Here is a 13361-nt window from a genome sequence, read left to right as displayed (position 1 = left end):
GTGGTATCTCATTGTGGCTTTGATTTGCATTTCTCTGCGGATTAGCAGTGTTGCACATCCTTTCATGTGCCCATTGGCCATCTGTATGTCTTCTTTGGAAAATTATCTATTCAGACTTTCTGCCCATTTTTTAATCAGGTTGGTTGTTTTATTGATACTGGGTTGTATGAGCTGTTTATATATACACACATATATTTTATATATATATATATTTTTTACCCCCCTCTGGCGCTCCCTCCCCATGCTGTTTATGTATTTTGGATATTAACCCCTTATCGGTCATATCGTTTGCAAATATTTTCTCCCATTCTTTAGGTTGCCTTTTGTTGTTGTTGTTGATGGTTTCCTATGCTGTGCAAACGATTTTAAGTTTAATTAGGTCCCATTTATTTATTTTTGCTTTTGTTTGCTTTGCCTTAGGAGACAGATCTAAAAAAAATACTGCCACAATTTATGTCAGAGTGTTCTGCCTATGTTTTCTTCAAGGAATTTTATGGTTTCTGGTCCTAAACTCAAAACAGATCAAAAACTTAAATTTATTTTTGTATATCATGTGAGAAAAATGTTCTCATTTCATTCTTTTACTTGTAGCTGTCCAGCTTTCCCGGCACCACTTACTGAAGAAACTGTCTTTTCCCCATTGTATATTCTTGCATCCTTTGTCATAGATTAATTGATCATAAGTGTGTGGGCTTATTTCTGGGATCTCTATTCTATTTTTATACCCATACCATACTGTTTTGATTACTGTAGCTCTGCAGTATATCCTGAAGTTAGGGAATGTGATACCTTCAACACTATTCTTCTTTCTCTAGATTTCTTTGGCTATTCAGGATCTTTCATGTTTCCATTCAAATTTTAGAATTATTTGTTCTGGTTCTGTGAAAAACGTCTTTGGTGTTTTGATAGGGATTTCATTCAATCTGTAGCTCACCTTGGGTACTAGGGTTATTTAAACAATATTCTTCCAATCCGTGAACATAGAATATCTTTCCATCTGTTTATACCGTCTTCAGTTTCTTTCATCAGTGTCTGATAGCTTTCTAAGTACAGGTCTTTTACCTCCATAGGTAGGTTTACTCTGAGGTATTTTATTCTTCTCGATGCAATAGTAAGTGGGATAGTTTTATTAAATTCTCTGATAGTTGTTGTTAGAGTATAGATATTCAACAGACTTCTGTATATTAACTTTGTATCCTGCAACTTTACTGAATTCATTCAGCTTTAGTAGTTTTTTGGTGGCATTTTTGGGGATTTTCTGTGTATAGTATCATGTCATCTGCAAACAGTGACAGTTTTACTTCTTCCTTTCCAATTTGGATTCCTTTTATTTCTTTTTGATTGCTTTGGCTAGGACTTCTACTATGTTGAATAAATTAGCAAAAGTGGGCATCCTTGCCTTATTCCTGATCTTAGAGGAAATGGTTTCAGCTTTTCACTACTGATTTTAGCTGTGGGCTTGTTATATATGGCCTTTATTATGTTGAGATATGTTCCCTCTGTACCCACTTTGATAGTTTTTATCATAAATGAATGTTGAATTTTCTGCATCTATTGAGATGATCATATGACTTTTAGTCAGTTCATTAATTTGATTTTCAGATGTTGAACTATCCTTGCATCCCTGGGATAAATCCCACTTGATCATGATGTGTGATCCTTTTAATGCATTGTTGAATTTGATTTGCTAATATCCTGTTGAGGATTTTCTTTATCTTTGTTCATCAGTGATATTGGCCTGTAATTTTCTTTTCCATATGATATCTTTGTTTGGTTTTGGTATCAGGCAATGCTGGCCTCATAGAATGAGTTTGGAAGCATTCCTTCCTCTGCAGTTTTTTGGAGTAATTTGAGGATAGGTGTTAAGTCTTCTCTAAATGTCTGTGAAAGCATCTGGTCCTGGACTTTTGTTTTTTGGGAGTTTAATTACTAATTCAATTTCATTTCTGGTAATTGGTCTGTTTATATTTTCTATTTCTTTCTGGTTCAGTCTCGGCAGTGTACATTTCTAGGAATTTGTCCATTTTTTTTTAGGTTGTTCATTTTATCAGTATATAGTTGTTCATAGTAATCTCTTATCATTTGTATTTCTGTTGTATAGGTTGTAACTCCTCCTTTGTCATTTCTTACTGTGTTGATTTGGGCCCACTTTTTTTTTTTTTTTTTTTTGATGAGTTTGGCTAAAGGTTTATCAATGTTATCTTTTCAGAGAACCAGCTCTTAGTTTCATTGATCTTTTTTTTTCTTAGTATCTATTTATTTTTGTTTGATCTCTATGATTTCTTTCCTTCTACTAACTTTTGTTCTTTTTAGTTCCTTTTGTTTGTTCTTTTTCTAGTTCCTTTATGTGTAAGGTTAGCTTGTTTGCGATTTTCTTGTTTCCTGAAGTAGACTTGAATCACTATAAACTTCTCTCTCAGAACAGCCTTTGCTGCATCCCACAGATTTTGGATTGCTGTGTTTTTCCATTTGGATTTGTCTCTAGGTAGTTTTTGATTGCTTCTTTTTTTCCCCCAGTGATCCATTGTCTGTTCAGTAGCATGTTGTTTAGCCTCCATGTGTTTGCTTTTTTGCAGTTTTTTTCTTGTAGTTACTTTCTAATCTTATAACATTGTGGTTGAAAAAGATGCTTGATAACGAATTTCAGTTTTCTTAAATTTACTGAGATTTATTTTATGGCCTACTATGTCATCTGTCCTGGAAAATGTTCCATGTGCATTTGAAAAGAATGTGTATTTTGCTGCTTTTGGATGGAATGTTTTGTGTATATCTGTTAAGTCCATCTGGTTTAATGTTCCGAATGTCAAGTCTGAGCTGGTGTTGGCCCACTGTGGGCAGGGCCCAGGCTCAGGGTTCCCAGGCTAGCGCTGGCACACTGGTATATGGGGCCAGGTCTTGGCCCTCTGCAGGGCAGGGCCATGTCCCTGGGCAGCTGTGAGCTCAGGGGTCTGAAGGCAGCAGGCCTGCTGGTGGGTGGGCTGTGTGAACTCTCCTAAATGGCTGCCGAAGTGTCTGTGTCCTCATTGTGAGCTCCAGTCGCCTCCTGCCTCTCTGGGAGGCTCTGCAAGATCAGCAGGTGGGTCTAACCCAGGCTCCTTCCACATGACTGCTTCCGCCCTGGGTCCTGGAGTGTGGGAGACTTTGTGTGCGCCCTTTAAGAGTGGAGTCTATTTCTTACAGCCCTCTGGCTCTCCCGAAAGCAAGCACTGCTGGTCTCCGAAGCCAGATACTCTGGGGCCTTGCCTTCCCAGTGCAAGGCCCCCAGGATGCGGAGCCTGATGCAGGGCTTGGGCCCCTTGCTCCCTGGGGAGAACCTCTGCAATTGTCATTATCTTTCCACGTGTGGGTCTTGACTGTACCATGACTCCACCCCTCCTACCTGTCTTGTGGTTCGTTCTTTGTATCTTTAGTTATATAAGATCTCTTCTAGATTCCAGGCTTTCTCATCAATAGTTGCTCTGTAAATAGTTGTGATTTTGGTGCGTCCATGGGAGGAGATGGGCTCAGGGTCCTCTTACCCCACCGTCTTGGCCAAGTCTCAAGAGCTGACACTGAGCAAGGCCTAACTGTGCTAATAATAAGCACTTTGCACATTTTACTTAATCCAATCAGGCCTATAAAACAGGTGCCATTATTCCCATTTACAGACGACGAAACTGAGGCACAGTGAGATTAAGTAACTTGTCTAAAGCTGCACAGCTAGTAAGGGGTAGAAGAGACAGAATTTGACCCCAGGGAGCCAGTCTGACCCACGTGGCTGCTTTGTGACATTTGGACAAGTGGGTCAGGAGCTCAGGGCGGACCTGAATGACAGCTGTAGATAAGGAGTCATCTGAGTCCAGAACAGCACTCGGGACCTGTGGAGCCAGCCAGGGAGCATCTCCAGCGTCAGACCTGTCCTTTGGATTAATGATCGGGGGTAAGTAACCACATCACTGAAGTGCCCTTGAACTTGGAGTGCTGTAGGGGACAACAGGCTGGGTCTTAAGCATCACCATTCAAGCCCACAAGCCCCTCCAGGGTGCTGTGCCCAGAGGAAGTGGGTGGCGGGGTGCAGGATGGCATTATCTGGATGATAGCAGCTTTAGGCCGAGCCCCCATGAAGACATGTGGGAGACCGCAGGTCCCAGTGCCAAGCCGCCCTCCAGGAGGCTGACCTGTGGCAGAGAAGGGTGGCAGGCGTGGTGCATCAGACTTGTGGGTGGTCTGAAGGAGAGGACGCCAAACTGTTCTCTAAGAGACTTCCCCAAAGCTTACTCTTTCCTAAGCACTAAGTTTAGTGTTTTAAAAATTCAAATAAACCCAAATCTTAGAAAGCTGATGTCCTAAAGGATGTTACAGGACACCTAATTCAATGCCCCCACTTTCCATATGAGAACATTGAGGCCCAGAGAAATGGACTTGGCCAAAACTGTCAAGTTTGACGTCACAGCAGGGCCACCACTTCTGTGATAGGATGACCCAAGAGTGGACACACCAGGTCCTCTACCTCTTGAGAATGCGGAGCCATGACCTTCTTTACTTCAGAAAGGGCTTTATCTTAGGATGACAGCTAGTTTCCTTCCATCTTTCAAGCTGGAGCCTGTCGGTGGCACTACCAAAGCTTTTCTTTCTTGTCCTTCCACTCCCCTAGGTAAGTGCAATCAAGTTCTGACTTGTTAAGGTCAGAATTCTGGAGTGAAGAGAGGGCAGAACGGCAAAGAAGCCCTAACCTTGAAACCCGAAGTCCTTTCTGTGCACCGCGCACGCTCCTAAGTGGCCGCGCCGGCTCGGGCATCCCTCTTCCCGCACAGGTGAGAGCTCGCGCGACTCTGATGCGGTTCCGCTGACCTGCAGGGGGGCCTTCCCGCTGCTGCTAGGCAAAGACAAGCAGTGTGCGTGGTCACCCCGATCTTCAGGGGCCAGAGATTCCCGGGCAAAGGGGAAGGCAGCTCCCTTTCCATGGTTCTCTCAAGCCCTGCTCAGAAGATGCCCACGGGGATCGACATCCCCCGGGAGCTAGCTGGAAGTGCAGAGTTGCAGGCCCGCCCAGACCGCAGAGTCAGCACCTGCGCTCTGAAAAGATGCCCGGATGATTCCTGGCAGTGGCCCAGGGGAACAGCACTGACTCAGGTCCTCTTTCCCAGAGCCACCCTCCCAGGTTCCCAGTCCAACAGTATGTTCCTCAGCAATCCCACCACCTAGAATGCAGCCAGCGGACACCGCAGCCCTTCCTCCTGCCCCTAAAACCTGCAAAAACACGTTAGGACTGAAAGGTTAAGTAATGAAGGTCTCTGCTTTATGGGACAAATACTCCAGTTCCTCAAGAAAGGAGACAGACGTAAGTCAGTCCTCCAAGAGCAAAGTCGTCTGGGGCTGTTGCTCTGGGGCAGTGATGCCTGCTGCTACCGAGGTGACCGAGTGATGTCACTCATTGGGTTAATTTCCACCTCATCATTCCCAGGTTACTAAAGGACAGATAGCTGGCAATACATTTAAATATTCTTTGAAAGATGTTTGGAAGGAAAAAAAAAATCCTAGCATACAGAAGTTATCCAGAAAGTTCATTTATGTGCAGCAGTCCTGCCTCCCCCAATACCAGCACCTGGGTGAGGCTGTCCTGTACCTTCATAACCTGCTAGCTTGCTGATAAGCTGGCTTACTCCTCCCCACCCCCACCCCAGCCAAACTAAGTATCTTCTGTGGTCCCTGCTGGTAGTTGATAAAAACACACACGAGTCAAGGAAATGATTTTTTTTACTTTTTTTTTTGGTTTGTTTTTAAAGAAACTGCATACATCATCAGAGACAAACAATAATTTAAATACCATGCAGTTTCTGTATGTACAAAACCTAGGCCACAGAGATCCAGCTTGATTTGTATTCTATTTACAGTGTCGTCCTCATAAGCTGTCGTCTGTTACGTCGGAACACGGGCGAGTGCTCCTCTACAAAGACACGCTATGTACAGACACCCAGGGAGCAACTGGAAAAAGCAACTGGTCTGGGGATCAACACAGGGGAAGAAAAAGTCATTTCAGATGACCTTCACCCTCTGGCTGTGCACGGGGAGAGCCTGCAAATCCACTCATCAAAGCACACACCACGATTTTCATTCGGCAGATACACATACACGTTCAGAAGCGGGAGAAAAATAAAACTCGGAGGTTTTCATCACATCTACCATCGCCTCTAATCTGACAGCTTTACAGAGTTTTGAGAGCCTCTGGGGAGGAACATACCAGCAATTTCGGAAGAGCAGGTAGGCCAATGGGCAGTCTCTCTGGTGGGTGGGGACTCGGGGGCAGTGTCCACAGGGAAACGTTCTGATTGAGAAATGTCACTTTTTTCCCCCCTCATGCTACTCCAGATGACCAGAGGCTCAGCTGGGAACTGATACCCCAAGATAAACCTTTACCCACACTGCAGCTTTCTCAGAAAATGGGCACGTCGTAAACTACCTAGCCCATCTTTTTTCCCTCCCACCGATGTCAAACTGTCATCTTGGAGAGAAATACATTTTTCAGTTGTCTTAACAATGTGGCAAAAAAGGAAGTTTGGACAGACGTCTATAAAAACCTCAAGATTTCGAGAGGAGAGAAACAGCTGAGGGCCATCCTGTGACCTCCCCAGGTTGCCGAGCTGCTCACAGGGGGCTGGAGGAGCCCACTGGGAGGGCGGTGACGGAGCTCGCCCAGAAGGGGGCGCTCAGCGGGAGGAGGAACAGAAGCTGCGGCACTTTCTCCCGCACACAGCTGCAGCGCTGGAGCGCTGTGGGCGGAAGCCTGGCCGGCTGGCTGGCAGCAGGGAACTCGATTTAGGTGTCACGTTCCCAGGGAATCTGAAAGGCCCCGGAGCCGGAGCGAGGCCAGCAGAGAGGCCACTGGCCTTGGTGGGCGGAGTCCAGGCGGTGGACTGAGCTCCCTGAGGCCTGGCTCCTGGGCCGCGGAGGGCCTGATCGTCTGCCAGGCCCCTGGGAGCCACCGGAAGCACAGCTGTGACTTAGGGGAAGCTCAGACTCCGCTCCCGGCCCAGCACCCCCACCCAGAACACGTGCCCACCGCAGAGAAGTTACCAGAAGGGCCCTACACCCTTCGTCACGCTGTCTGCACATTCAAACATCAGTAAGCCTTTTGGGAAGACCCATGTTTACAGCCACAGTAAGATCCTGACCACATGTTTTCTGAACGATACCTCTACCCACAGCGGTAACTATTCACTTCAACAGTCAAAGAACGGATGGGGTGATGGCATCCCCTGGGGCTGGGCGGTGGCCTGCTCCTCCAGGTGGTGCAAGGAAAGCATAGGCGAGCTTCGCGCCGTTGCGGGGCCCCACCTAGGACGAGGGCCCCAGCTCCCCACAAGACACACACGGGTTAACACTGGCCCAGGAGCTGGGTGTGCACCCCCAAAGTAACTTGATCTGACACGGTTCGGGGAAGAGACCTATTAACTCTTTGGTGAAGGCCAAGCTGGCATCTTTCTAAATCCTGGGCCTGTGTGGCGGGAAGTGAGCCAGCACCGAGAAAGCTGGTAGAACCACAGGACCCCCCCGCGCAGGCCTAGCGGGGCTGGGCAGCCAAATGCCCTACAGGCTCCATCAGGAAGGAAAATGGAAGCAGCCTGGGGCTGGAACAGCCTACCCTCGCGTCCCTCTGTCTGCACTGCTGTCCTGCGGTCCCAGGTGGGGGAGATGGTCAGAGAGACATCTCCAGTCCCTTCACCAGCACCGAGAGGGAGAGGTGGGGTGGCTCCCTGGAGAAGCGGGGATGGGGGGGGGGTGCAGCACCGCCAGCGTGGCTGTGTCTGCAGGACTCGGGCTTCTCCAAGACTCTCCAGGGCGAAGAAAGACGGGAAGGCCCTCAGGTGGTTCTGGAGGACCAAGCCCCTAGTCGCTGGAAAGCCAGCCTTTCAGAAAGGGTCTCTGGCCTGCATGCATTGGTCCTCGACTCAGAGGCCATTGACTTCCAAGCCACATGGTCACCAGCACTGGGGCCGGCAGAACAAACACAGTTTGTCACCCCTCAAGGGCTTTTATGCCCTCAGTAGGGTCCCGCTGCCCCATGCATGATAGACACGGCTGTGTGCCTGAGACCACCTGCGCCGTCTGTCTGTTTTAATATGACAGCCTTCCCCTTCTAAACCAGAGCTTCCGGGAGGCAGCTCAGCTCAGCCTTAGGGGACAGGAGGGGTGCTCGGTGCCAGCCTTCCCCTCCTGGAGCACACACACTCTTAGACACTCAACCACAGACTCGCCCAGCAAAGGGCTCTCCCCTTCTGTTCACCGCACGGATGGTGGTTGGAGGGAGGTAAGGACAGGAGCCACCAAGGGCAGTGACCCTCTCCACAACACCTCCACAGAGGCCCCCAAACCAGATGCCGCACCTGGAGCCAGGCTGTTTGGCCAAGTGGAGAAGGCCAATGCAGATCCCTCGCTTTGCAGTCTCCAGGCTGGCCCCACCGCCTCAGCTTTCTTTGGACTCAGGTGTTGGACACTTTCGAGGCAGAGGCTCACTGGAGCCGAGATAAACGTGGTACCTGTCGGCCTGGTCGGAGAGGCCCAGGACGTCTCCGGTGTCTTCGGCCCTGTCCGTCATCAGCGGTGGTGCCAGCAGCTCTGACCACGGAGCCATAACCATCGCATTTTTGCAAACAAAATCCTGATTGTGTTCCCTTTTCTTCCTCCTCCTTCTTTTAAAAAAAGGCAGTTCAGAAGATTTACATCGTGATGGGGAAGTGAATAAATACCAGCACTTATGGTTCTTATAAATTTATGTTTTGAAGACAGCATAGCACTCAGGAGAAGTTCAACTGTTAAGGTCGGTGAAACCTAGGGAAACAAACACTCACATCAAGACCACGGGGCCGGCAGAGGTGTTGGGTTTGACAGCCCCAGCTCTCCATCTGCAGATTCCTTGCTCCTGACAGCAACAGGGAGGTTTGGGGGGCCTGTCCACCCGAAGGCCAATAAACCTCCACCAGACCCTTCAAGAACATGAGGCCCAGCCAGTTCACCTTTGGTTTCGGAGTAGTTTGATCAGGAACTCCTGGGGACCCCCAGCCCATGCTCGGACTCAGCGGCGAGGTAGAAACACCAACCTGGTGTCTGAGTCAGGCGCTGTTTCTCCAGACATTCACCAGAGGAGAGGGTCGGAAGGATTAAGTCAGTGGCTCTGTCACTAACTAGCCCTGTGACCTTGTGCCAGCCCCTTACATCTCTCTGGGCTTCAGCCCCACCAAGTGTCCTCACACAGGACGGTCTGGGAGAATGGCGTGGCGTCACCGCCGTGAACCCACTTGGACGAGCCACGTGGGTTTGGTATTTTGCCCAAGTTGGGTCTCGGCTGACTGGCTGTTAGTTGGCAATGATCTTTTCTCCTCAGCTTAAGTTTTCCTAAAAACACACTGCGGGGCTAGCACTTTTCAGAGCTTTAGTCTGAGTTAAAAACTAGGCTTTGAAAAGGTGGCCTAGACTGCTCCTCCTCCCAGTTTCGGCGACTGCAGTGGAACCCCATGCTGACCTTGTCCCCCACGGCACCCATCACACCACCTGTCCTCCAGAAGCAGCTGGGAGAGTCGAGTTTGGGAGTAAATATATTCTGAGGGGGAAAAAAAAAAACCCCAGCTGCTACTAACCTTGTTAAATGTCTACTCAATTCGTGAACTTCCATTTCAGTGCTTTTAAATTCATTGAGCTCCTTTCGAATGGCAGCCTGGAAGGGAGAGAGCCGTGAGTGTGCAGAGGAGACAGACAGACAGGCGCTCACCTCTTAGCTTATTCCTAACAGTATTTTCTTTCTTCGACAAAGCCACTCAAGTGCGGAAAATGGCTTCTCTCACCGGGAGGAAAGGAATCACCGGGGCGATCTTTTAGAACCTGCGAGGCATCCCCTCCCCTAAATCCAAGTTGCTAGACCTGTTCCATCTGGGCGCCCAGAGGGCCTGTCCACCTGCCCCACACTCCTGGGGCCCAAGTACACATGGAAAGGTCAGCCTCTTGTCTTCCTTAGGTAAATCTAAGGTCCCAGAGGCGCAGTGATGCCTCAGGATGGCTCCTTCCAGAGGAGGTGGATCCAACGCCCCAGCCAAATTAAGGTGCGGGGTTACGGCCAGCTTCTGCCTTGCCCTTTGACTTACGAAGCCTCTGCTCTTTTACAGCTCTATTGGTGATGTAGTTCACCCTCGAGGGTAGAGTATGTTTTAAATTCCCTCAACTATGCACGAGATAAACTTGCATGACCTACGGTGAGACGCTCAGAGTGGCTGCAGCGAGGGGGCTGGGCTGGTCCTCAGACCACAAAGTGGAGTGTGGGGCACTGGAGCAGGAGCATGTCTGGAGGGGAAGAAAACCTCATTCCTTCCTTGGGGGCTGACATTTTAAACATGTGCCCTTTCCCATAGCTCTGAGGTGGACATTTGCTTTGATGGGAAGCCATCAACGCGCCGCAAGTCTGAGGATGGAAAAGCCTTTGTGTAGGGTCAGAGTGGCTCCCGCCAGGGAGGGCAGGCACTGGGGTTTAAGTGGCGGCAGCAGGGGGCTCTGCTTCCCCAGCAGCCTTTGAGGAACTGGAGATGCTCCTGCCCACCAGCCACTGAGAACCTGAGCACGTGGGTGTGGAGGTGGCCTAGACTTCCCCTTGACATCGGCTGGTTCCCGCCTCCTGGTCCGCAGGTGCACTGCAGTGGGTGTGTAAACAAGAAAGCGAGGCCACGGTCCTTCCTCTGGTCACATCTACAGGACACAACTGCCCCGGGGACTGGGCCATGAAGGGAGGAGGGGAGTGCCGTGTTGGCAGAGGAGAGCAGAGGCTTCCATAGATCAAGATCTGGGTGAGGAGAGAAGGGTGGACCCACCCCAACAGGAGGCTGTTTCTGGGAGACATGTCCAGCCTCACCAAATACAGAAGCAAGTTCCCCGGGCTCACCCCCAGCCAGAGGCTGGGCTGGAGGGACCTCCTGTGTCATGGCAGGAAGTCACTGGCCGGGGAAGGATGGGGCAGAGGCAGGGCTCTAGGAGATGGTCCCTGATGTACCCCAGTGTCTCCTTACTGTCACTCGCACATTGGACATATTGTCTCACACTTTAAAAAAAGGCCCTGGCCCTTCAGGTCCTTGTGGTGACAGGACTGGGGACAAATGAGCCCCAAGCAGAGGTCCACGCGCTGATGGATGGACAAAAGTGTGTGTCCTGTGCCTTCCTGAGAGCCGTGGAGAATCAGTGGCCTCTGCACACTGTCTGGGGCCCATGGGGAAGGGGTGGGGAAGCAGCCCGCCCAGCAGGGGCCTCGCGCCCCGGGACCGACTGTGACCAGCTCTGCTGCTGGGAGAGCAAGCCCCCAGGCATGGGGACCGCCACCCTCCTCGCCCCTCTTACTTTGTCAGCAGCGGTGAGGCGGGTCCAGGGCTTGTCGGCCCTGCGGTCGTAGTCCTGAGCGTCTGCCACCTCTACGTAGTCGCTGAAGCGGATGAGGATCTTGCGCTCCCGGAGTTCTTCCACGGTGGGCCTTTGGCTGAGCTGCGGGAGGGAGGGAGCAGTCAGCCAGGGCGGTGCAGGCCACGTGGCCCCTCTGAGACTTCAAAGGTGTGGGAAGGCCACCGACTCATCACACACAAGGGAGGGCCCCAGCGGGGAACATGGACTCCTGACCCCCGGCCCCGGGACCTCCCCAGGACTCTGAGAAGGAGCTTTACTATCTCATGAGCCAGCTCCAGGCCTGTTCAGATGGACAGCCAGGCTGTCTCTTTCTTAAGCACACTGCAGTGTCTTGGTCTTGACAAGCAGTTTGTCTTTCCTTGTGGGCAAGGATTTTCCCACATCTGTCCTGTCTCTCCCATCAGGTGACAGAAACCTTACACAGTGGCTCTGTATTGTTTTGGATTTGTGAGTCCACCTCTGCGTGTCAAAGGTAGTGCTGTCCGCAAGGTGGATTTGTAATCTTTTATGTTTTTTTGACACACACACAGTGTACGTGCAAACAGTACACAAACTCTAGGGTGTGCAGGAATGGGAATATGTTGATTTACGAGATCAAATGAAAGGGGGGTCCACACACACACAGCAGGCCATGTTGTTGCCAAGGGAGACTCGCAATGGGCCGTTAGGATGGGTTCGCGGTGAAGGAGTGAAACGAGTGAATTATTTAACCCTCTCCCGGTGTAGCCCACTGGCACCCCTCCTTCCTTTGAGCTTTAACAACATAAGGCTGACGTTTCTATTATCCCTTCCTGTCACCAGGCTTATTTCTTCTGGAGCAGCACAGGGGCTCTCTCTCTAGGATGCTGTCAACTCATGTTCAACCGATGTTCTTTAAAAGCAATTTTTCCTCCAAGCCCTAGACTGTATTTAATTCTATTAAAAGAAGATGCAGTCAGCCAGAATCTTACCACAAAGGCCTATAAAACAAACACACGCAAGTGAATGCAAACCACCCTGGCTGTTTTGACTCTGTGTCGTGCAGCTGCCATGCACCTTTGGCTGGTGCCAGAATGTTCCAACTTGCTGCCAACTGGCCAACAACGGAAGAGCATAATTAGGTGACGGCCTGGCTGGTGCTGCATAGGATGATGACAGGTACAAGGCTCTGACAGGACCAGCGCAGCCTGCAGCTCTGCCCTGGCCAAGGGTGGGAAGATCTGGGGGCCAGAGGCCTCCTGGGCTGTGGAACTTGCCCCCTTTGTCTAGACTCCGTGCAGCCCCCCTCACAGTGGGTCCAGTCTGTCCTGAGGTGGCCCTGGTTTTCCAGGGATGGGACATTTTAGCATCAGTGGTGGCCTGTCACAGGGAACCAGAGGTTTCCCAGCCTCCATGGCTGGGGCTGCTGTGAACAAAAATGGTGGTCCAGCCTGACTCCCAGCTGCCAGTGCAGGGAGCTCTGCGCCATCGTCACACCCACGCAGGCGGCCACCAAACACCACGAAGATTAAGGACTCCTGCTCCAAGCCCCAGTTTGTGCTTCTAAGTACCAGTGAAGTTACCCTGGGCTGTCGGACAAACAGCACTCTTATTCTAAGTGTGCCATGACATAAGAAAGGTGGTTAAGCACAGTCTCTAATTTAGATTTCTGGAAATCATGACTTGGATTTTACAAATAGCCTGTCCATGGTAGAGTCTGGACTGAACAGAAAACTAGAGGTTGGCCCTGCGGGTGAGGGGCTATGTTTCATGCCTGAATCCCATGGGGACCTTAGACACAACCTCTCCAAATCAAGATGGGACTGTGCCCAGGTACTACCAGGGAGTGAGTGAGGAGGGCAGCAACTGCTTCCGCTGGGAGCATCTCCGACTAACAACTGCCCAGACTCTGCCGTGAGCGTGGGCTCCTGCCCGGCCACATGGGGCTCAGGAGATGTGCCTTTGGCTCACAGCTGGCTGTTGTCCTTGGG

At 50.3% G+C, this 13361-nt stretch overlaps 1 protein-coding gene and 1 long non-coding RNA gene across 2 annotated transcripts in view; one reads left to right on the top strand and one right to left on the bottom strand.

Moving 5' to 3' along the window:
- Positions 1–1990: 1990 nt before the first annotated feature.
- On the top strand, positions 1991–8748 carry LOC116658202. The gene is made up of 4 exons (XR_004313424.1): positions 1991–3919; positions 4634–4793; positions 5874–6240; positions 6349–8748. It is a non-coding gene; the product is annotated as an uncharacterized LOC116658202 (long non-coding RNA).
- PHACTR1 (phosphatase and actin regulator 1) overlaps positions 5719–13361 on the bottom strand; it is a 438449-nt gene continuing 430806 nt past the window's right edge. Inside the window, 3 exon segments of the mRNA XM_032462504.1 lie at positions 5719–8808; positions 9615–9691; positions 11353–11493. Coding sequence (XP_032318395.1) covers positions 8793–8808; positions 9615–9691; positions 11353–11493 — 234 coding nt within the window. The 3' untranslated portion in view covers positions 5719–8792.

Source organism: Camelus ferus, chromosome 20, assembly GCF_009834535.1.
Source record: "Camelus ferus isolate YT-003-E chromosome 20, BCGSAC_Cfer_1.0, whole genome shotgun sequence".
Lineage (NCBI taxonomy): Eukaryota > Metazoa > Chordata > Mammalia > Artiodactyla > Camelidae > Camelus > Camelus ferus.
Note: the sequence above shows the minus strand (reverse complement) of the source record. Positions and strands in the feature narration are given on the sequence as shown.